We start from the raw sequence: 26,630 nt of genomic DNA, 5'->3' as shown, positions 1-26,630 counted from the left end.
TCATAAAGATTGCTTTTAGCTATATAATGATAATTTATAAAAATTTCTTTTAAAAATAAGTGTTTGAGAAATAAAATAGTTAGAAGTAGATGAAAAACGGATAATTTCATCATAATTCATTTTCAAAAGCGAAAACTATTTGCAATCGAAATAAATAAAAGCAAGTGCTTGCTTAAATAATATTTAATATACCTAAAAATAAAAATAAATAAAGTAGATACATGGAATATGTGAATATACTTTGAAACATCTTGGCACTATCCACTTTTAAAATAATTAAAATTTTCATAGATATTCTTCTTAAACATTTGACATAAAATGATAATATTTTTTGTGGCATCAACAATAATTTATAATTATGTCCCCAATTAAGAATAGGAAAAAAAAAATGTTGAATGTAATAAATATAAAAACATTGCCATTCTGTGCAATTATGTGATTTGGAATAATCTCATTGCTATTCATTTCAGAACACAGCCGAGTAGAATTATTGTTGCAGTAATTTGGGTTTTTTTCAAACGTAATTTTTTTATTCCATTCTTGTCAGTAATTTTTTAGCATCATGTGTTTAATTTACAACTGCTTTGCATATCAACATTCAGTGTATATGAGTAAAATTAACTGCCGCACAGTCACTGACTACATACCACTCAGTCAACCGAGTATAAGAAATTCATAAGCATAACGAACACTCCAAGCTTCTTGTGCAGTAATTCAAGCATCTTCTGATCTGTTCTTCGCAATTAATAAGGAGAAACGTTCATGAATTGTCCGGTGGACGTCAATTTCATTTCAAGCATGCAAATTTACGACTCAAAACAAAGGATATCACGATTAAGAATTGCCTACTTAGCTGAGAAGTCAAAAACGGTGAAATTTCACCTGCGGGCTGTTCTGCCAATGGAAACTGTTCTTGTAGAATGGAACCAGAAGAGTTAAGTAGGTTTCAGAATACAGATGAGGGAAAAGAACAGTTGTTCTCAAACCGAACATTCGGTAAGTCGAGTTATTTTCATGTTCTGATTTATCTTATCTTGTTGCGATTGTGTTATCAATTTATTGAATTTTAAAGTATTTATTACATTATATGGTAATATTTATTAATTCTATATTTTTCTTTTCAACATTTTCACCGCATTATTATATTTATTTAGAATATTTAGAATAATATAATTAGAATATTTAGAATAAAATAATCATGAAACTTTCAGGTATTTTTTTCGCTTGAATTAAAAATGATTTCGAATTTACTTATAGATTTTAAATCTTTCAGGGTTTTTCAAAAAATATAACAATTTTTAATGCTTTGTTTGGTTTTTTTCCGTGCTGTATTTATTTATTTTAGTGCTTTAAGATAGAGAATAAAATTCCTATTTGAATAGATTAATTATTTTGCCAAAAAAGTGAAATATTTTTAAAAAAAGATATTCTGATATTTGATACATGCTTTCTGATAAAATTAAATCTTATTCTCAAATTCTTAAATTGGCTTTAATTTCTCTACTGGTGCTAAACTAGTTAATATAATTACACTTATTAAAATTTTTACTAATATTTATGATTAAAAATAATGACATAAATGGTTAGAAAACTTTTTAACGACAAAAAACTACTACTATAAAAGAAATTAAAATATTATTTTCTTATTACATTTCATATTTACAATATAATTTTGTTTTGTTTAATTTATTAGATATATTCAAGAAAGGTTAGTATAATTATAAAATTTTATTACTTGATTGTTGGTGATCGATGTTTGATACGAATTTTATTTCTTCAAAGTTAATATAAAAGTTTTCAAAACAAAATCATTGAATAAATAATGTGTGCATGTCCTTGCAGAATAACTTATAAATCTTCTGAAAAATGTACCTGAGATTGTAAATATTACACTCAGAAATTCGAATACATTTATTCATACGAATTGCATTCAGAATTTTTTCTGAATGCAATTGGTGAATGAATTCGGTAAATATAAATATTAAATGTGCATATATAAATATATATTTGATTTATGTCGGTTATTTCAATCTTTGGAATAAAAGATAAAGAATATATATATATTCCATTTCACAACGATATCGATAGAGTAAAAATTTGTAGAAGGAATCAGATAAATCATAGATCAAACTATTTTCCTCTTTCATGTTTGGTTTTTAAAAGTTAATAACTAAATTGTTTCTCCATATTAAAGGCTGAAAATTTTTCATTGTCTTTATTATTTCCTGTTTCAAATCATATTTAGAAGTTTTCCTTCATGCATGTAGAAGGATATGTAATAAACGCAGAAGAATATTGAATATTTATTAAAAAAATAATTACTCCCCTTAAAAATTATAAACCAAGATACTTATAAATGCGCTTCAGATTTCTTCTTTTGTCTTTTTTTTCTGTTTGCGTTTGGCATTTCATTTGACATTTGGCATTTATTTATAAAAAGTCTAAATTGATGCAATCCAAATTTTAAAATTTATTTGCCAAGTGTGAAATTATCTAAAATATTGTACTCAGTTATGCACAAAGTATTTTTAGAAAATGGCAATTTTACTTAATTTAAATAATATTTATTATAAAAGTATTAGTTCTACTATTTAAATAAAATTTTCGCTTGATTTTAGTTCTAAAAATTGTAAAAACAATGCTTATTTGTAACAATTACATTTTAACTTTTTAAAAAATCATCTATATTATTTTTATTATTATTTAAAAATAATTTATTCATTATACTTTTAAGTGGATATTGTGACGTTATATAATAAAGAAAATTCAAATTAAAAGCTTTATTAAGCTTAAGCGCTTATATTTTTTACATTTTTGTAATTATGATTGTAAAAATAAAACAGTCTTGTAACACAATCGCATATCTTTTACCCATAACATAAAATATTAATTAAATTATAAAAATAATTAAACGTTATAAAAATTATTATGAATATTAAATTATTATAAAAATTATTAATTTTTTCAGCAGTTTTGAGGAAGAGTGTTCTATAATGCTATTTTTCATAAGAAAATAACCTTATTCATTGCTCAGTAAAGTAAAGAAATATTTTTAAAAACTATGAATGATTAATATTAATTAAATTTATTATAATATGTCATCGCACAAATTATATTTCATTCCTTTCGAAATAATAGATTCGATTTAGTTGTACTTTCTAAGATTGAAACTTATTTGTTTTTGTTTCAAGTTTATAGAAGGGATAATAATAAAAAATTATAAATGACAATATTACTACTTTTATTAATTATATTAAAAATATTGTTGTCATTTCAATCAATATGTAACAGTTTAATTAAAATTCGAACAATACAATTTTTTAACGATTTAATTAATTTCGACTTTTATATATGTGGAAATGGTGATATTTTCCTTTCAATTCTTTTCTGATATTATAAAACGCTGCACCATTTTGTGTTTTTAACGACAATGTAAATCATAAATATTATCAAAATTAAAAATATATTAACAAATTAAATTTAGATTCCATATGGAAAAGGCTGTCTAATATTAAAAAATTGATTATTCTTCAAAAATTGATTATGAAATTCTGTATTAATTATACTAAGTAATACATTCAATATATTCAATACCACAAAGTATAAAATAATAAAAAGTTAAAACTACACTTCTATTAAATTAATAAAAACCAGAAGGTAATTCCTTTATAAAATAATCTGAATTTATGAAAAATTAAACTATGAATGCTACTGAATTTCCAATTTACTTGCAGCAATTACGGAAATCAGTATCTCGCACTTTTGAAATTTTGTAATTGCATCCATTTTTTGGATAAATAAAATTTCTATTTTTCAGTATTTCTATGAAAATTTTTATCGAAATTCTGGAGATAGAAACTAAAATCGAAAGAATGAGTTGCTTGTTTACAATATGATGCAAACCACAACGAAGAAAATAATTATACATTAAGAATTATTATTTCGTAAATTAAATCACAATCTGTTAATTATGAAATTTTAATTTCTAAGGTAATAAATTTGTACTTTTAAAAAAATTCTTTTTAATGATAGGAAATAAATATTAGTATAAATATGAAATTAATCATTGTTTCACAATTCATGAATAAAATTAAAAATTGTCATGGAAATGTTTTTATAGTTTCAGAGTTCATAATTGAATAATGCAAAATTTGGAAACCGAAATTTTGGAGAAATTTCGGTATGAAATTTTAATTAATTGAAAAATATTTCCAGTATTTAATAAAAATTTTAAATAGAGGAATGTATTGTGGGGGTTTGAACGCAACTAGTTGATTGAATGCTAATCAACTAGCGGTGAGCTTACTAGATTTATTAGGATGAATTCTAATGTTTATATCAATATAAATTAAGATTTCTTTAGAAAATAAAGGCCTTTGAGATTTAATTGGTAAAAACTGGATCTGCTTTTTATGAAGTCATCATTCATTTTGCAGGGTAGGGGGAAAAACATCATTTATTTTATATAAATATTTTGAAAATATATTTGGATTGATTAATGTGAATTTAACTTCAATATATTTTTTTTTTCAAAATATACAATTTTTTAATTTGCAATTTAAATTCGCGCCAATGATAATAGTTCATTTTTTGTCAAATTACTCTGTTCTTGTATAGCTTGAAATAATTTTTCTTGTATTTTAAACCATTGATCAATCTCTATCATTCAAGCTGTTATATTCCGTTTTCGTAATGTTAAATACTGTTTTTGGAGATGCATTCATTAATGAAATATTAATGCAAATTAAAAGAAAAATTGGCAATTACTTCAGTGTTTTTCTTTAATTTGAAGTCGAACGAAATTTATATTGTATTGAAAATCATTCCGCATTTTATTACGTTTAAAAATGGTAAAAATTCAGATTTAACAGAAAATGTTCAGAATATATCGACTTCCGACTAATAAATTATTGCATCAGTGTATTTGATCAGTTGTATTGAGAATAAATGAAAGTATATAATCTTTTAGGTCAATTTACTAAAAGATACTGTTGCTTTCTTAAAAATTATGATTGTGTTTTTTTTATTTACTTGAAGCATTCTTCTTTCACTCATACCTTGTAAATATCTGTGAATTCTTGTGTTTTTTTCAGATGATTTTGTTTTTGGTTGTTTTAATGGACTTGTTCACTAGGCATAGATGGAATCACCTGCCTTTCCAACAAAAACAACAAAAAACGGAAGATAAATAATTCATAATTCGTTTCTTTTCCTACGTTTATCTAATATGAGAGAAAAACTGTTTATTTATAAAATAAATGGATAGTGACTCATTGAAACAATGCTTAAGGTTTGTTAACATTATTGAAAATTGATATAAGGATGAATAAATTATTCTAGTTATGTCATATGAACTATCTTGAATCTTCGATCAGTTGGCTTTTTTCAAGATACATTATATTTATTTTATTAGGTCAATTGGCAGGAATCATTGGCTATTTTGAAGAATTAAAAAAATTAAGTATTTTTTAAAGTTATTTTATTATTATTGAAATAAATTTGCGATAATAAAGACACAATAGTTTACAACTTTGAACCTAATGTCATTTTACAATATACTAAGAAGAAATTAGAATTATCATTATTATTATTTTGTATTCTGAAATCCTCAATATTCCTTTTGCATTGCATATTATATATATGAATTCGAAGGTTAAGATAACAAATTTATATATTTAAAATAATTAAGAAATAAATCAGTCCTTCGGCTCTAACAACTTAATTTAACAATTTAATAATTTTTTTTTTTTTTACATATGAAAACTGATGACCTTTAGATATGTCATCAATGGTCATCTTTTTCCCACCATTCTTCAGTTTCGGAAGGAATCTCAAAAACTACTTCACTTTACATTGATGTCTGGGCAAAAAGCTATAGAATCCGCCAACCGTATACTGATTTCGTCAATTTTAATTTCGTATAAAAATTTATGCACCTTAGATGCATCATTTATGGTTACTTATTTGCAATCGCTCTCCATTTTCGAAAGATATCGATATTGCAACATATAACTTCGACAAGGCCTTCAACCTCAGAAACAAAACAGAGTTTAAGATTTTATTCGTTAATTAATTTCATCTATTAATTAATTCACAATCATAACCAACCAATTATAATTATATTTATAGTGGAAGTATAATTAAAAATACTTTCTTTGATTTTTTAAAGATGTACTTCAAATGTTGATTGGTATGACTAAATTAACACTATTAATATGAGGAATGAAAGCTGATTGTCAAAAATTTTTAAAGAAAAAAATTTTAATTTCAAATTTTGACTGAATTACATCATTTTGAAATGATAACTTTATTTGTATTAATATTCCCTTTTAAAGCTACAAGAGGGTTTTCTAGGATGGTTGGATTATTGTTGATTCGTGGGCATATAACAAGTATGACATTAAGGTGGAAACGCCCTTTTGCCTTTAAAATTTTCTCATCATATGAGTGGTTGGATTTCTGATCACGATTCTTTAATGTGCTTCAATCTCGCGGACATTATGAATCTAACCAGTGACTTTACAATTAGGTCATTGTGTTCCCGATTAGAAATGATAGCAGCTTCGTTTTCGTTGCTTCGTTACAGATTTTTGTCTAATTTTGCTTGCTACAATTATAAGTGAAAACAATTTTTCATGACATTATAAATATTCAAGATGGGCAATGTCACGAGATTTTTCATTTCCTCAAGAGCTGCATGGCCTCGTAACAAAGCATTGGCTTTGGGACAGATGGGTGGTGAACCTCATTTTTCGTGTTGACTGATCGTTTAGACTTATCGGCATTAAATCCGTTAAAGGTCAAATATTCTCTTTTAGGTCAAAATGAAATTTTAATTGAGGGTGATGTGGATTAAATAAATATCATTCAAAATTACAAGGTACAACTCAGAGTATTGCTGATAAGGATTCTAAATAAGATTTAAATTTAAGGTGTACGTACACACTAGAAATATTTTAAAATTTTAACTTTAAAAATCCTGTTTTTTCACAATAGGTCATTCATTAATATATGTTTAAACTCATTTCAGTGAGAAAGCCATATTACACTAATTATTAATTAATTAAGTAATATTTAATGAGATAATTAGCATATTTTTTGAAGCATTATATCTTAAATTCTAATTTGTACAGACACACAATTCTAATTGGAAATTATGCCTAGTATTAGTCTTCATGTTGTCTGCCTCCATCAAGTTATAAATATATATATATATATATATTTTTTACCAATTTTTTCATCAACAATGAATAGAAAAAGCGAGATTTTTTCTGTAATTTTAAATTTTAAATAGCTATTAAAAATTTATTTCTATAAATATAACTTTGATTGAGGCACAAAACATCCACTGTTTCATACAGATTATTTTGATATATAAATAATTGTATTTGGTTGATATCTTGTTGAGTTATGATTGTTTGAATGAAGCAACATAGTAGAAAAATATCATTCTTCATAAAATGAGTTTAAAAAAAAAGCGAAAATAGAGTTTTTAGTGTAAGTACATCAAGAAAAATAATTATAACTAGAGAAATATTCCATATATTGACAACATCTTTGTATCGTTTGAAAGATAAAGGACCAGAGAACATTTTGAAGCAATAAAATTTTTTTCGATATTTTGAACGATTTTCGAAGTTTCAAGTATGTACGTAGACCTTAAGTAATTCAACTCATTTTAAGAGATTTATTCATTAAATACGTATTAAATACACATTACCTTATTTAATTTTAAAAGTATTGTTTTTTTTTCAGTGTACACTTTTTATAAATAATTTTATTTTACTTTAAATTTATAACAGTAAAAGAGTTCGAAAATGGCTTTTTATGACACAAGAGCCAAAATTGGATATTCTGTACCAAATAAACGATAAAGATATGAGGAATATATGGCCAGTAAATGATAAGTTGCTGAACGAATTTTTCTCTCTAAAATGCAAAATTTATGAGAAACTGCAGAGCAATTTTTGTGATTCTGAAAATATTTAATATTCGTTTATTTGACATTCGTTAATCAAAATACGCAACAAGCATTGCGCAAAAATATTTCATGTATCTTTCAGCCTAGCGATTTTTAGTGCAGTATACGCACTCACAAAATATAGGCATGCGATTTTCAGCTTAGAAAGAACTTTCTCAACGACTTTTCTTGGAAAAGTTATTCTTGACATATCTCTTGAAATCTCTTGAATTGTATTTTACTATATAATTTCATATGTTATTTTTGTTCTTTAAAATTTCGCTCAAGCCATAAGCAATCTCATAATTTATATTCTGATATTGATAGATATTTATGCATAGAAAAGTAGACAAATTGTAAAAACTTCGTGTGCATATTTTAACACAACACTTAAGTCGTAAAACAGGAGTAATAAAGTAACGTGTTTGTGAAGAGGGGAAAAACAGAAAAAAAAAAAAAGAAAAAGAAAGGACTAGATTTTTCCATTAAAGGAAAGTTCTTTTCAATAAGGCAATAAAGTTTATGCAGAAGAAAGGGCACCTGAAACATTCTGACGCCTGAAATACGCCTAAAATATTCGTTCATAAAAATACGCAACAAGCATTGCGCAAAAATATTTCATATATCTTTCAGGCGCGCGATTTTTAGTGCAGTATACGCACTCACAAAATACAGGCAAGCGAGTTTCAGCTTAGTAGAACTTCCTCAGCGACTTTTCTTGAAAAAGTTATTCTTTCCAAATCTCTTGAAATATCTTGAATTATATTTTACTATATAATTTCATATGTTATTTTTATTCTTTAAAATTTCTCTCAAACCATAAGCAATCTCATAATTTATATTCTGACATTGATAGATATTTATGCATAGAGAAGTAGACAAATAGAAACCACACTGCGTATGTATATTTTAATACAACACTTAAGTCGTAAAACAGGAGTAATAAAGTAATGTGTCTGTAAAGAGAGGGAAAAACAGAAAAAAAGAAAGGACTAGATTTCTCCATTAAAGAAAGGTTCTTTTCAGTAAGGCAATAAAATTTATGCATAAGAAATGGCGCCTGAAACATTCCATTGTATGTCAGTCTCGTAAGATGGGAAGAACAAGGTTGTGGCAATGAAATAGGAAAACAGATCAGTGAGTTACTACTTGCGAGAAAAGGCTTGCAGTACGCTAAATTAGTCTAAGTGGTCATGAAAACATGTAACCTGTCAGAGTTCACTGTCATGAAACGAAACAAAGAAATAATAGGAATATTTTCTTGCCTAGAAAACATGGAAAATTCGAAATATTACGTCATTGGAGAAATTTAGTTGTTTTCATCTTTCCAATAAAAAAGAGAAAGGAGAAACAATTCCAAGATCTTTCGCAATCAAATCTAAAAAAAATTCCGAATTTTTATTGGAAGAAAATATTTATATCTCATGAATACAAACGATTTTTGAAATTTGGTTTACAGAAAGATAAAAATGAATAATAGAACAAGAAAAGATAGAAATTTATTGTAAATATTTAAAATTGAAATAATTTAATTAAATGAATCTGTGATAAAGAATTCAATATTTATTTCTTAGATATTCAGAGACTTTTTAATATATTTTCATATTTAATTTTATTTGATTTATAACTAGTTTTTTTTTCATAAATACAGAGCTAAAAATTTGAAAATAAATAAAAGTTTCTTTTGAGGTGTTACAATGTCAGCTATTTTTGCAAGAAAATTGGAAATTAGTTTAGTAATTATTTGTATATCTATAAGGTACAAAATTTTCTATATATACTAAACTGCTTATCACAAAATCGTGTTGATACAAGGCTTTATTCTTGTATCTTTTCTTTCAAATAGAAAATAATCCATGTGTTGAATTTTACGATTTAATATTTCTTAAAAAGAAAATTACTTTAACATGAAAGGAATTTTTTAATTAGGAAGGAAAGATGTATGACTTTTCAGGCAATAGAATCTATGTTCTATATAGCAATGAAATAATTTTCAGTGGTATAAATTTATTTTTTTAAAAATGAACGTCGCTATATTTTTTTTTTTTCAAAAAACAACCTTATTATTTTATGTTATGGAAACTGTACAGCTTGTAATGAAGAATATATATGAGATTATTTTTAAATTTATAAAAAATGAAATATAATATTTTGATTTTTAAAACTATTTCATAATTTTCACTGAATATCTAAATTTTAAAGATGTTTCAGATTATTCTTGAGTCGAAAGCTTTAATTTCAAGTCTTGTTTGAATTGAAATTCTGTGTGATATAGTATATGGGAGATTATGATGGAATCCCAAAACGACAGAATTTGTAGCTTATTATAGGATGCTAAAGATTATCTTTTTCTTCCACTTTTAAGAATTTACTTAGAAGATTTTTATTAGTTGTAATAATATTAAAAAAAGATTAAAAGAAACTATGGTGATTCCTTTGATTTAGAATTAGCTAATTTTGATTTAGTACTAACAATTCCTTTGATTTAGCACTTTTCGGTTAAATATTTATTAATGCTTCATCAGCCAACCCTGATGACCAACTGTATGACCGAGAATATTGTCGTATTATTTTCAATTAAATATCATGCATTATCTCTATATATGATATTATTTAGAATAGAATATTATTTGTATTATTTTCAATTAAATATCAAGCATTATCTCTATATATGATATTATTTAGAATAGAATATTATTTATATTATTTTCAATTAAATATCATGCTTTATCTCTCTATATTTAATATTATTTATAATAGAATATTATTTGTATTATTTTCAGTTAAATCTCATGCATTATCTAATGTCCAATAGAAAATATTTTAAGTATCAATCTGTAACAAATATCAAAGATGCATTATTTTAATAGTCTTACATATGTTCTCTTCATTGTGTACATGAGCCATCCTAATGGAGTCAAGTTCAATGATATCACATTGCTATTAAAAATGTTACCTTTAAGATAAACTGTGTTCTAATTTTCACATAATTGTAATTTCACTTGTTTATTTCTCAAGAAAATTACACAGATATTAAACAGAATCATTCTTTCTTAACTTCCAACAACGAGAGAAAATCACAGTAAAATATTTGATGAAACAATAAAAATGGTTTAAATTTCAGGCTTATTGTAATTTATTGCTGGAAATTAGTAAAAAAGAAATAATTTTAAGAAATAGCCAAAATTCAAATAGCTTTTGAATTGGTATCATTAAAAAGACAATTTTTTAAATTTCGAAAAGGTGAATTTTATTTTTGTGCAAAATTCAACTAAATATTTAGTTAATTAAAATTCTGATAAATTTTTTAAAAACTTCTTTCCTAAAGGCACATTTCCACTCTTAAAAGTAAATATTTGGCAAGGTTGATCGCTGTCGCACGCACGCACGTGCGAACACGTCTTTTTTATTAGTCGAGATTGTATGTACCTTCTACAAAAGGCATTAGATTTATGCTGCAAATGGATAGCATAATTTTAATTCAAAATAAATAAAATCATTCATGATTTTTTTCATGTTATTTATAAACCATATTGCATTCTTAACATAAAACTCGTAACCAAATAAAGCTCCACATTTTTTCCAAGAAAATATTCCTCAAAAATGAGTAACTTCCTCTCTATATTATTTTTTGAGACTTCCTCTCCCAATTATTGTTTGAAAGTTATTACTCTGATTTCAAAACATCATTAGTTTCTCCTGGAAAATTTATTACTGGACTTACAATTCTCCACCTTTTGGTTTTAGGCTGCGTCAACTGTTGATGGATGGGTAAAAGAGGCCCACCGAAAGGGATGGCAGTTGTAATTAACTTGACTGAGGGACAAAGAATGTTATAGATTGCTTCAAAATTGCATTTGTGGGTCCGGTTTTCGCAAAAGTGAAACACAATATTAAGTTGGGAAACTTTGTTAATTCAGATTTTATGAATCCTTTCTTTTCTTTGGTTTCTTGAATTTCCTATTAACATTATGTTTAAATATTATTTATAATTCAGATTTATTTTGGTTAATTCGAAGTTGAAACTAAGACTAGTCAAAAGTTGTTTTTAGTTTTCATTAGATAAGTATCTAATGAAAGTAAACTGTACTTTGAATCCTTTATTTAAGATCCTTGGTTATTTCAAGGAACAACTGTTTTCTTTCCTTTTTAAAAGCTTTTAACATACTGGGCGTGAATTCCATAATTAATTTTGAGTTTCTTTGAACATTTGCTATATTCGAAGTATTTATATAGATTGTTTATTAAGGTTAGGGTTCATTGGAGTAATTGACAAAGAATTTTGTAGAATTTTCATTTTCTTCGATTTAAAGTAATCACATGAGATTGTAAATAGATCTACAATTTTTGTGAGTGCATAATCAAGTTCTGGTGAGTTAATAAAATGCCTTTTTTTCAAATAAATTTATTATTTAACCAGTCTCAGTTACAGCAACATTCATAATTGCCCTGGCATTTTTCCAATTACCTCAGAAACTATTATATAATTGGTAGCACGTGTTTTGGCTTTTGATCATATTAATAAAAGGATATAAAGACAAATGCTAAAGATATAATGCTTATTGCCTTGTAATTCATTTTACAGTAGGTTTTCATATATCCTAAAATACTGTTTGCTTAATATTTTTCTATAAAAGTATATTTTATATAATGAAATATCTCGTATAAACTACTTTGCTCTACTACTTTGAAGGATTAAATTATTCCATTTGGAATAATTTAATCCTTCTATGCCCAATTTTGTTGGAAAAAGTCGATTAATGAATCATAATAAAAGCAGCAATAATTGAATATTATGAGACTCGAGAAGCAAACGTTTGATATGGAGAGATGCACTTTAAAATGAATAAAGACTTTTTCAGTTTAGAACAGAGGTTCCCAAACTTTTTTTCTCGTGGACCACTTTCAAAGTTTTATTATTTTCGCTAGACCCCCTACTGCTACATTTCTACTGTATTCCCAAAACTCCTAAAAAATATCACCCTAAATTGGGGGTGTTAAGAAGGAAAAAAATTAGCACATTTTCTTGTGTCCTATTTATTAAACTATTATTATAAAACTATCATTAATAACTATTATTATAAAACTATGTCCTATTATTAAACACCTGTACTATTATCTATTGTTCTATTCAATTCTGTGTTTGAACTGAGTTTCGAATATTTTTGAGTACCTACCTAGTGAATGATGCTACCTGCCTACGTTGATAGGTAAATCCAAGCCAAAATTTTTGTTCTTTATTATGAAAACCAGAAAATTTTTCGTGGACCCCCACTTACAACTTGTGAACCCCTGTTTTCTTTTCGCGTCCACGTGGACCCCCGTGTGGTCTCCTATGGACCCCTGGAGAACCTATGGTTTAGAAGAAGAAGGAAAAGGTCCAATTTCAAATAGAACTTTCACCCTGATATTCAATCAATTTTTTTTTTTTTATATTTACGCAACAGTCTTAAAATCTGGTACAATAACTTTTATTTGATTCTCAGAAATTCGAAATTATCATTAATCAATAAAATAAATTTTGATTTTCTCAATTCGATGTTCTTCAAAATTATTACATTCAATTGATCTCCTCGATTCCATCCATATTTCAGACTTACAAGTAATAGTTCTACATTTTGGGTGCTTTCAACATAATTGATCAAAAATAAGCATTTCTTGAAAAATGAATCATTGTTGATTCGAGTAAAGTTATTTCCTCCATATGTATGAGTCTCCATTTCTTATTGAAAAGAATCGGAATCATCATTTTTAAATTCCTCCTTCAACGTCGTGTTTCCATCATCCATACCCTCCACGTCTGTCACTATATTTTCTTCTATACTTGGTGTTAAATAACATGAAAGCTTTACTAACACTAAACTAAAAAGCATGAAAAGTAGTGAATATGTAGATTGCATGGTAGATTCCTTTAAAATGTCTGTTGCTAATTAGATATGATTAATGACAGGACTTGATGCTACCGTTTCTATTGAATTAATATCACTTTCTAATATATAGGGTGTTCATTAATTATTGTTGGGGTTTCCGTACCTCATAACTTTCGAATAAAAAATATTACGCAAAAACCGATTACGTATTCGTAAATTACAACTAAAAGAATTTTATTAATGATATTAAAGTGTAAAGCTTGCACAATTTGCACTTTGTAGGCATTCAGCTGAAGGCGATTATGCATTCGTAAATTCGCTGAACAAATTTTGACTCGAATTGAGGATGATGAAAATTACCTTCGGAAATGGTTCTTCAGTGACGAATCCACTTTTCATGTGTCAGAAAAAGTGAATAAACATAACTGTAGAGTATGGGGCTCGGAGAACCCGCACAATTATCAAAAGTCAAAATCTGTTCAGCGAATTTACGAATACATAATCACCTTCCGCTGAATGCCTACAAAGTGCAAATTGTGCAAGCTTTACACTTTAATATCATTAATAAAATTCTTTTAGTTGTAATTTACGAATACGTAATCGGTTTTTGCGTAATATTTTTTATTCGAAAGTTATGAGGTACGGAAACCCCGACAATAATTAATGAACACCCTATATAATAATTATTCCAAATGCCTGGAAAATAAAGTTTTTTTTTTTTTTTTTTTTAACATTTAAAGCCTTTTCTTAAGTGCCCCTTGCTGAAAATTGTCAAGAATCATTGTGAGCATTATTCTGTTCCTCAGTTGAAAATCCAAATCAAAATCGTCTAAACGGAGAGTCCTGAATCGAATGTCCTACCAAGCAGCTATCTAAGAGCAACCGGGTTGGTGGAGGCCATAGGCAGTTCGAGAAAAAATATGTTGTTAGGCCAATTATCAAATAAATAAATTCGTAAAAAATATGTATTCTATAAGCTTTCTAATAATAAAATCTGATTCATGTTTTAGATGTGTTTTTTCCAACCGATTTAAACCAAGAACACAACTATAGTCACAAAATCTCACTCCAAATTTCATAAATTTAAATCGTTGCGTTTTTTAGTTACCGCATTTATATGCTTTTGAAAGTTCAGAAGTATCTAATTCATAAGCGTTTTTCAGTTATTGTGTCCGGAGACAAATATAATTTCCAAAATGGGTTTTTAAGATGTGAGAGGCCTAGAATATGTTGGTGAAAATTTCGATACAGAATTTTTTTGACGTGTACAATACTTTCTTTATATTTCGTATACGAGAAAGTGAAAAAAAATTAACGTAAATCCTTAACAAATTGATTAATTTAAAAAGATATTGAAATGGGAAACTAAATTGATTATTTTATTATAAGAGAAAAGGGAATCCATAATGTGCAGTGCTTAGGGACATACAATAACTAAAGCCACCACTGAATGAGATAAATATATAACGAAGGTATGAATAAAATCTTTTAAATATATTTTGATTGATTTCTAACTAATTGAGTCTTTTCCTTGCCTTTTATCTATTAAGTAAAGTAAATTAGAATAGATTAAAAGATAATTAGAATAGATTTTATACAAAATATTTCATCAATAGAAAGCGTTTTTAATTTAAATAACAAGATAACTTACAGTGAACCTTGACTGATTTCAATTTTGTTTTGGCATTGATCATGATACTACTCATTATTCTAATTTTATTGCTTCTTATATTCAACTAGTTGTATTACTTGTCAGTTCTTCTTTGAAACGTATAATTATGGTCAAGTTGACGTTCGTAAAGCAGAAGACTGAAATGTCACAGCTTTAAACCAGTACTTATGATTGTTTTCTCATGTCCGTCTTGTCAATCAAGATCAATGTAGCGTAAAAAGAATTTGCAAGCAGTTGTCAAACACGGCACAATGAATGAAGATTTTTAAAATACATTTTTTTGGTAAATGAAACTGAACAAATTCTTGATTTCAATCTGTGCAAATAAAAGCGAAATTTGGATATAGTGTGGGCGCTACAGAAATCCGCAATTCTGAATAAATTTCTTTTTTCAAATTTTGATTACGAAATGTTGCAAATATTTTTTAATTTATTAAAAGCTTTCCTTGCATATGATAATTGAAATAAGCAAATTTGGTTTTTCAGCAACAAAAACTGAAGATCCTAATCGGTACATTTCAATCATCATAAAGGCTCTTAACATTCATTAAATTGTAACTTCTAATACTTAGAAGTTACGGTTAACAGATAACAGAAATTTCAATGATTAGAGATGAATTTTCATATAGTGCGTATTAAAAAGAATTTTTTTGGAGTAACACATTTGGAAGAAGAAATTGATTGGTGATTAAGATAAAGCTAGTACCAAAAATTTGTTCCATCTGTAATAAAATAAGCCAGCGAAATCTGTAACGCGAGACGAAGTTTAAAAATATTCTTGATCCTATTATTGGACGCGCAAATCTCAACTTCTATCTTAGAAAAGTAACCCAGAGAGTTTATAATTAAAGTTTGTAGCACCCCTTTTCCCCGTTGAGCAGAAAGAGCCCCCTTGTGGCGCTTTATAGAAGCCCCTTGTGGCGTTTACAGACAAACAGTAAAACGGTAGACCTGTATCCTGAGGTCAACATTTCCCATGCACAACCCTTCGGCTGGAACCTGTGGAATCCCTCCACCATACTGTTTTCTTTAACCTAATTGTCTATGTGTGTTTGTAAATTTTGTAGTGTAGCTGTGTTTGTGTAGATTAAAAATATTATATTTAAAACCGGGCAGTTGCTTAGAAAATCACAACACACTGACTATAAGTTATTTTTATATTTAAACTTAACTTGTTATGTCTCAAGCGATTGATTTATGGATATGTGAATAAAGTAAACTTAAAGTTAAATAAAGTTAGTTAAAATTAACCTGAAATTTATTATTATTTTAATGTGTTATTATTTTTGTTGATGTGTTTTATATTTATTTGTTGATTCATTGTATTTTTCTCTTCATGGATCTGTTAGAGCTATTGCTAATATTTTTTTCACAAGATTTTTTTTTTAAATTTTGTATTTTTCATTGAATTTTTTTTTTCTGTTTGACAATTACTATTTTTTTCAATCCAATTTTAGTGATTACTTTTGATTTGAATGCTAGTAGTATTTAATTGATGGAATTCCAGGTCTTTATTATTTAATTTTAATATTACTATATATATATTTTTTTTATCTAAAGTGCCTGATAAATTACATATATTTCTAAAGCATTTTGTAATTGCTCGTCTGATTTTCTACTACAACTTTCGTTAGTTGATCTGTGACAATAAGATCTGAGATATTATTAGCAAAATATCCGTGCATCTAGACGAGAATCTATCTTCTAGAGAGTTCATAATTTTTAATAGTACAAGAGAATATGTTCTATGATCTCTAGAACATGAATAAATTCTAGAGAACATTGAACAGTTTGAAATTATACTTTTAGAGCAAACTTCTGGAATACGATTAATAATTTCGATATGTAAAATAAATATTTCTTGATTAAATAAAATAAGTTTAAATATTAAATGAAATAATAATTATTAAATTAAATTTGTATTTAATTATTTTTAATATAGTTTCAAATAATATTATACAAAAATAAAGTATTCCCATATTGTATATTAACTCAAGCCCGTCACTTCTAATAAAGACATTAAAGATATTTCAAACCATTTTATTTGTTTCCAAGTTACTACTTGCAATCTTCAGTTCTGCATTTCCATGTATATAGAAGGGTCTTTTATTTCATTTTTATTTTTTTGGTGTAGTGGGAATGGCAACACTATAAATAATTTTATTATGAATACAATGAAAATAAAAATGAACTCTAAATAATCTACTTTTATATAAAATTGAATATCTTTTTGTATTGCATGATTGTCATTTAAAGATTATTACTGTGTAACTTTATTAATTAGTTACATAATTTTTTTTAAAAAAACTGAATGTGTTACATAACAAAAATAAATAAATAAAAGTTTACTTTCGAAAGATAAATATAACAAGTTTTAATCTCAGCATATTACCAAACTAAAATCAGAAAACAAAATATTTTATCCCTAGCTATACCAGTTTGTAACAAAATATTTTACAGCAGCTGTATTTTGTTTCAAACGATATTTTCTGTTACACATTAAAGAATTGCTACAATCATTCTTTGATCGCAGAATTATATAAAAATAACACAAAAATAAATAATGCTTAAAATTGAATCTATTCATGCAAGAAATTTTGTCATTGGTCCATGACAATTTTAGTTTAGAATATGTTATACATTTCAAATGTAATAAGAATGTGATGTCGCAGAACAGTGGAGATGAAATGAGAGGCAAAACGCGCGACTATGAGTCACGTTTATCGAATTCAGCCTTCTGCTTGTTCTTGTTTATTACAATTTTGTACATTATAAAAGCTTTCTTACCAGTTTGCATATTGAAACATTTCTTCTTTGCAACTTTTAAAATGATTTAATGACCCAAAGTAGATTTCGAATTATACATTTAATTTGTTTTACTTTTAGAAACAAATAAAAATCGCTTTGATTTTACATCAAAATTAAATTAAAACATTTTTATAATAAAATAATAAATTTCTTTGTTTTGCATTTATCCATACTAAAAACAAATTTTGTTGGAGATATTTTTTTTTTACTGGTTATAAAGATGTTTTTATTATTCGATACTTTAAATTCAACTATTCGAATTAAAATTCGTGGCTTTATTTAATAATTTCCCTCTGAATTTTTTACAATTTGAATAGACATAAACACAAAATGCGTTAATAAATAAACTTTTAAAATAAATTTTAAAAAATAAACGTTTGTTCCATATGCTTATAAAGATTTGCTATTCTTTTAACTTTTTCCTAGCTTTTCAAAAGTTCAAAACTAGCTTTACTTTTACCTCCATTACAAATAGAAATAAAGTCTCTTTGTTTATCTGTAATAAAATTTCTTATTAAGTAAACAATTTCATATTGCTCTCGTTAAAAATCTTATCTTGAAAATGTACTGTATTTAATTGAGCTAAAAGCATTCTTTTAAACGTTCAGATATCTAAACATACTAAATTTTTTATGCTATGACTTGCCTGATAAAAAGATGTATTGATCATTCAGCTATGAAATTAATTAGGTTAAAGAATCGAGTTACGTTATAGAGATTAACGATAAAAAACTAGATAAATAATAATAAAAAACAAAAACAAAAAAACATTTCACTTTACTAGGTATTTATTTATTATTTTTTTTAATGCTTTGAAACCAAAAAAGTTTTTTTCTTTCCGTGCTTTCTCAACATTACTTTAAATATTTGTCCAGCAAATATCTTACTGAGAATGTTTTGTTCTTTTCACAAAATATGCTATATTCATTCAACTTTCCCTCAGATTTTCCTTTTCAAGATTTCTTCTAAGTAAACTGTGCCAACGCCAAAACAAATACTTATGGATTTAAAACATGATTTTTCACGCCTGTTAGCTTCCTCTTTAACACAAATTAATCGATGAGAGATAATAAAGGTAAATAATCGATTTCGCGTTCCTCTGTGTCTGTCTTTCTCATTTCGTTTTACTTTCTCGTATTGCTCTTTATATCTAGCAAATAAAGAGCAGCTGTAAGTAAAAATAAACAAAGAAGAAATTGCAATATTAAAAGTTTTTTTATCTCCAGATTTTGAAGTCTCAATTTTTTTGACTTCTTTAAGTCTTAAAAATATAATTATAGTATTAAACTTACCTGTCTTTCTATCTGTTTCACGATAAGTTGAAAATTCAATGAGTAATAGCTATGGAATTTGACATACAGCTTTTTCACAAAATTTGCAGATTTCTGGCAAACTTTAGACGAAATATGATAATGGAGAATTTGTTCTATATCCCGTCTATATATTTTCATGATTACTACCGCTTACAAACACAAAAAGCCAGATGGTTGAAATTAATTATGTAGATTTAAAGATGATGCTCAAAATCCATACACACTTTCTCCTCTGTAGTATGAAATATACATTACATCGTATTGCATGAGAATACAGATGAAACTTTTTACCCAATTACATAATTGTTCCAAACTTTAAATCGGTATTTATGCACTAATATTATTAATAATTATGGATATTTATGCACTAATTTCTAATTAATTGCGTTCAAAAAATAATTTCCTAACCAATCAAACTACGGCTTTATTGTAATTGTATCGTCTGAATTATGTGGTTTATATTTTTTCCCAAGGTACGGAAACGCTGTGTCGGCACAATTTTTTCTTTCTAAAATTATATAAGCTCAGTATGTTTTCTCATAATCTCTTTTCCCTATTCGATTCGATACTGAAAAATAAAAAGATACAGTTTGGTCAAAGAAATCTTGAGAAAAGATAAAATTTGTGCTACTTTCTTGAACTTATGAAGAATAAAATTCATTAAAGAACTCTACGCCAGCTTTTTCATATCATATTTTCCATACACACATATTTATAGAGAAGGTTTTACGTAATTTTTTTTGAAAATTAAAAAATTGCACAATAATAAGTAGTTGAAGGTTAAGTTGCTGTATCTAAACTTCATATCGCGAATATATAAATCAATAAATATACTACCTTCCTAAAAATTCTACCAAACCATAAAAGAAACAGAAAGAGAAGAAAAAAAAACAAAAAAAACAAAGCGTTCTGCAGAAATGTGAATGAAGCGTGCTATTGAATGCGGCAAACACTGAATTTTTTTTTCTGCCTTTCCACATTTATGGTGCTCGGTTTCCAGAACTACTCGGGAAAAACCCTCACATGTCGCAATTATAATGAAATCAAAAGTCCATTTAGGAGTTTACTGTGCGTAAAATGAGTTTTTGTTTAGCAAATATTTCGTGTTGGAAAACATTCACCTTTGCACAAGGGAAACATAAATTTCAGTCGCATGTTGCAAATATGGAGAATATTTTACTTTCCAACTTCTCAAGTGTAACCATCATTTTTCTTCTATCGTATGTGAAGTATAAAAAGAGAAAATATTGTAATCGTCAAAAGAAAAAAAAAGAAAAGAAAAAAAAAACATTTAACGAGTTTCTATGGTTCAAACCTCCTTGAGTTAAAAAAAAAAAAAAAAAAAAAAAAAAAAAAAAAAAAAAATGGATTTCTGTCTTTCTGTCTCTCGGCTTGTCTGTCTGTAGACGGGGAAACATAAAGAAATGTTTGCAAAGACTAAAAATTTGATTTTTGGCCTTTACATTAAATTTGTCGACTTCTATCGAATTTATAGACGTTATTCATCCACGGAAAGTCTGGTTGTCCAAGTACAAATTAACGCGATAACTGCAAAACATAAATAGCTAGATATATAAAGTTTGGAATAAAAAGTTGGCATTTAAAATATAGATCTGCATTAAATTTTTAAGTAAATTCGTCTAGGAGTTCACTTTCTGTCTCTCTGTTCTTTCGCATTCATATAAATGCAATAATTCAAAAATGCACTCGTATGGACCGTTGAAATTTGTTAAAAGTTCAGCATTTTAAAAGTCAAATTTTGAATGATGTCCGTAAAAGTTTTGACCAACTGTTGGTCTTTACTTTTGCAGGTATGTAAACATTGTAATTCTAAAATGTGATGACTTAGATGAGTGAAGTTTGGTATGTGATCTTTTTACTAAAATTGTAATGCATTATCAAATTTTGATTTTAATAGGTAAACGTAGTAATATAAAAAAATAAATTCAATTCCTACTTAGGTCAATAAAATTTTTTTTTTATTTTGGTTATTTTTTATTAAATAATAGTTTATTAAATAAAAGTATCCAAAAATAAGTATTAAAAAAGTATTGATTTTCGCAAGAATTGAACTCGCATTCTTCATCTTCACGTGAAAAATACTGCAATCCTTGCATTTTACCGATTGACTGCTGATTTCAATTTTCATTACAAACTGCTAAAACTATTTAAAGTATTAAAAATTAAATTTTATTAATGAATTAATATTTGAAAAAAACTATGTTAACATCAAGTTTCATCCACTACAAGTTTAAAAAAATGTATTTGAACTTGAGTGGATGAATAAAAAGTATTTTATAATTGATTGAAAATTTGAATAAGATATATCAATATATATACAGGGATTGGTTTGTTTGGTTTGGTTAGTTAGATTAACGTCCCGTTGTAAAGCACCACTAGGGCTATTTTGTAATGGACCTCGTAATTTTGAACCGCGGTCAGATGACGAGGATGACACCTGAGCTGGCACCCCCCTCTCCACACCACATCACACCAGCGGGAGCACGTTTGGCATGACGGATTTAACGTGCAACAGACCCCCTTACACGACGGTTCTTCGGTGGAATCGGGTCTCGAAACTGAAACCCTACGGCTCACAAGCCACCAGGCCATCGCGGCCTATATATATAGGGAGAATGTGAACTAATACTAGGAATTGAAAAATATTATCAAAAATGCATATTTGGTTTTCATTACTATACTAGCCGCCTTTGGCGACCAGCCGGTTCGCCAATCTTAATATTCGTTAAAATTTTAATAATTAAATATTTTATGCAATTCCTACTTTAATAGATTCTTCATCAAAATATTTTAAAACTTCAAATTTTGATAGTTATATAATTCACTCATAATATTATAAAGGCCTTCGGTCATAACGTACTTTGTATCTCTAATTTTCTGTTAGCTCCCATAGAATTTATACTTTAAATTAAAGTGTAAATGATTAATATGCAATTAATATAATAATATTTTTTACTGAAACAAAATATTTTTTTGTAATATGATTACTGAAAACAGAGTCACTGAGCGTTTAAACTTAATGGGCACTAAAGAATATCTTTCTTAATTTATGTAATATTTCAAGAATTTGTCAGCAAAAGTTTCTCAAATGACCAGATCGATTAATTAACAATGTTTAATTTTAAATGCATCTAAGTACAAAATATTTATTTGTGGTATCTGGAGAATAAATATCTGAGCACTCATGGCGTTTGTGTTTTGCCCAAGATTTGCAGAGGGGGGGGGGGTAGGCAAGAGATAACACTTTTAATATAGATTAAACAAGAGTTTTGCTGGGAACTCCTACCCTTGGTTACTCCACAATTTTCCTTAGTTTGGTTTGTTTCATGCTTGTGAAGTAGAATATTATTATCATTTTTTTAAAACTTCCTTTTATACTAGAGTTCTTAACTTCGCGTAACTGAACATTCGCGTTTCAACAATAATAAATTTCAACTACAGCTGCATTTCTGGAATTTCACTATCAGATTTTTTAAATTAATTTTAATTAAATTTTGATTTCACACACGCGTCGCCATCTATCAGTGATTAGAGAAGGTAACGATTTTAAGGTTCCATAATTTTTGTAATAGTGAATTACGAAATATTCAGGATTGTATATTTACTCCTGCCCTAATAATTATTTTTAATCATTAGACATAAGCATATATTTTCAGATTCAAAATGCTCTAAATAACAATATATATATGTGTGTGTGTGTACTTCTGAAAAAATTACGTTGTCTAAATTTTTATACAGTATTTCTTGACTTTATTAATCATGTTTAATAAAATATTCTTGGCACATTAAAACTTCAAATCAGCAAGCAAATAAAAAAACTCTTCTCTTTTGTTATTAAATTTCAGGGTGTTATGTTACTATAAATTCCAATGTTTTGTATCAGGCAACGTATATTTCAAGAAAGGCCTTGAATTGATTGGCAAATATTCTTCGACGTAACCATTAAAATGGTCTGAAATCGCGTGCGCGTCTATTAAAAGGTAATATTCAAAATTTCTCTGCCCTGTCAGATTTTATGCAGTCGTAGAATACTTTTTTAAAGATATTAGTGTATCAACAATAGTTTACTCAATGTGAGTTAATAAAACCGAAAGACTTCGTAATTTTAGACTTCAAAATTTTTTCAACAAACGAAGACGTTTATAGACTTGAACAACAAAAAAATATAATTCTCTACCATAAATAGAGCATTTTCCTGATTGAAAGTATATGTCTTTCTTTCAAAGGTTAAAAATCGGAACTTTCTTAAAAATTTTGCATGAACTCTATTAGATTTAAACTTAGATCAGATAACTTAGGTAATCCATTAATATTCAGTTTACAGAAGGGTTATATTTCTTTTTTTTTTTTGTATTAAACCGTTCACTTTCCATTTTTTTTTTTTACATTGCCCAGCCAGTCAATATGTAATCTCAGACTTTTAACCAATTTTCGATTGATATATATTCTCCAATAATTTGATTTTGAAGTCAAATACTTCCATTTCAAAATATTTAGTTCTAGCCTTTTGCTTATTTTCGAGGTATTGAAATTAATTCAGTAGTAATCTTTATGTTTTGATAATTAGTAGAAGTAATCTTTATGTTTTGATAATTAGTAGAAGTAATCTTTGTGTTTTGATAATTAGTAGAAGTAATCTTTGTGTTTTGATAATTAGTAGAAGTAATCTTTATGTTTTTATAATTAGTAGAAGTAATCTTTGTGTATTGATAATTAGTAGAAGTAATCTTTATGTTTTGATAATTAGTGGAAGTAATCTTTGTGTTTTTATAATTAGTAGAAGTAATCTTTATGTTTTTATAATTAGTAGAAGTAATCTTTGTGTTTTGATAATTAGTAGAAGTGATCTTTGTATTTTGATAATTAGTAGAAGTAATCTTTATGTTTTGATAATTAGTAGAAGTAATCTTTATGTTTTTATAATTAGTAGTCTTTGTGTTTTGATAATTAGTAGAAGTAATCTTTGTGTTTTTATAATTAGTAGAAGTAATCTTTATGTTTTTATAATTAGTAGAAGTAATCTTTGTGTTTTGATAATTAGTAGAAGTAATCTTTATATTTTTATAATTAGTAGAAGTAATCTTTGTGTTTTGATAATTAGTAGAAGTAATCTTTATGTTTTGATAATTAGTAGAAGTAATCTTTGTGTTTTGATAATTAGTAGAAGTAATCTTTATGTTTTGATAATTAGTAGAAGTAATCTTTGTGTTTTGATAATTAGTAGAAGTAATCTTTGTGTTTTTATAATTAGTAGAAGTAATCTTTATGTTTTTATAATTAGTAGAAGTGATCTTTATGTTTTGATAATTAGTAGAAGTAATCTTTGTGTTTTGATAATTAGTAGAAGTAATCTTTGTGTTTTGATAATTAGTAGAAGTAATCTTTGTGTTTTGATAATTAGTAGAAGTAATCTTATGTTTTGATACTGTAGTTCAACCATTAAAAATGACTTAAACTGCAAATTGATATTTAAGAATTTTGTGATGCATTAATTAATAATCAGTCATTTCTATTTTCAGACTGACAGTCTGTCTTCAGCTCATGTGGCATTCTTCCTCCTTCCATTGTACACTACATGAAAAAGATTGGTCGCCTACGAATAAAAAGAATTATTTTCATTATTTTTTTCCTTTTCTCTTCTGCTGTGATACTTTCAAAGGTAATTACTAAAGACCCCACAAAAGATGATCCTGAGATTTTCTCTTTACCACCCGCGGAAGAACCAGTTTTCCAACTCCCCAACACACCTGTGATCGTTCCACCGTACTCTCAATGGATTGCAAAGCCTTGCAAAGAACCTCAACCGACTGTATTGGCGATTGTGCATTCGTCTCCATCTCATCTGCTGCACAGAAGAGCTATCCGTCAAACATGGGGTTCTTTTCCACCCGGTCAGAATATGACAATCAAAACAGTGTTCGTGGTTGGGAGATCCAAACTTCCCAAGATCCAACAGCGCTTGGAGAGAGAAGCAGGACAACATGGCGACATCGTGGCTTTAGAAATGATAGACTCTTACACCAACTTAACCGCCAAACACCTTGCTGGTTTGCGTTGGGGTCTGAAGAATTGTCCAAGAGTCGCTTATATCATGAAAGCAGATGATGACGCATTGATAGATGTTCGACGTGCTATAAAAGTCCTACAATCCGGTTCTTTGGGTAGAAATATGCTAGCATGTCGCATTGTTCCAGAAGGTACTAGTCCCAGACGTTCCGGAAAATGGATGGTTACTCGACAAGATTATCCATATCAGGAATATCCCGAATATTGCAGTGGCCTGGCTTATTTTGGGACAATGTCGGCAATGGCTGGAATGTATCAGGCTGCGACATCAGGCAAAATGCCTTATCTATGGATCGATGATGTGTTCCTGACGGGATTTGCTGCCACACAGGCTGGAGTCAAGAGGCTCGATATGAGTGTGTGGTTCGCTCGAACTGATCAAGATATTATAAAGTGGATGAAAAATGGCAATGGAGAACGACATTTTCCTTGGATTGTAGCTGAAATGAGTCCCCGCTATTGGCCAACGGATGCTCTTTCTCTCTGGAATCGAATTAAACAAGCAAATAATGGAATACCAGAGCTTACTACGGAATTTAATTCTTTAGAACAGAAATGAAAGACGATTAATTGTTCAGAATGAAGTAAAGGTCATTAATTTTATCACAAGAGTCATATAAATGGCGCTATAAACTACCATTTTTCTTTTATACAAGCTAAAAGTACAACCTTATTGAAACAATAGAAGAATGGAAAACATAATCTAGCGATTTTATAGAACTTGTCATAGAACTCCATTAATTCTTTAGAATGAGGTAAAAGTCATGAATTTAATCACCTGAGTGCTTTAAATTCTCATTCGTTTCCATGGGCAATTCTTTTAAACAGACCAAAAATATCTGTTCTGGAAATCATGTACATATTTTCCAAATTTTTGAATTTATCACTTAATGATGTCTTTTTTAGACATTTCTGTATCA

General features: G+C 27.3%; 1 protein-coding gene across 1 annotated transcript; it reads left to right on the top strand.

Annotated features, from left to right (window-relative positions):
* Positions 1–768: 768 nt before the first annotated feature.
* On the top strand, positions 769–26,630 carry LOC129975784 (beta-1,3-galactosyltransferase 5-like). The gene is made up of 2 exons (XM_056089004.1): positions 769–996; positions 25,164–26,630. The coding sequence occupies exon 2, from the start codon at positions 25,220–25,222 to the stop codon at positions 26,267–26,269; it is 1,050 nt and encodes a 349-aa protein (XP_055944979.1). The 5' UTR covers positions 769–996; positions 25,164–25,219; the 3' UTR covers positions 26,270–26,630.

The sequence above is a fragment of the Argiope bruennichi genome, chromosome 7 (assembly GCF_947563725.1).
Source record: "Argiope bruennichi chromosome 7, qqArgBrue1.1, whole genome shotgun sequence".
NCBI classification, from domain to species: Eukaryota; Metazoa; Arthropoda; class Arachnida; order Araneae; family Araneidae; genus Argiope; species Argiope bruennichi.
The sequence above is the reverse complement of the archived record's forward strand: the minus strand, read 5'-3'. Positions and strand labels throughout refer to the sequence as shown.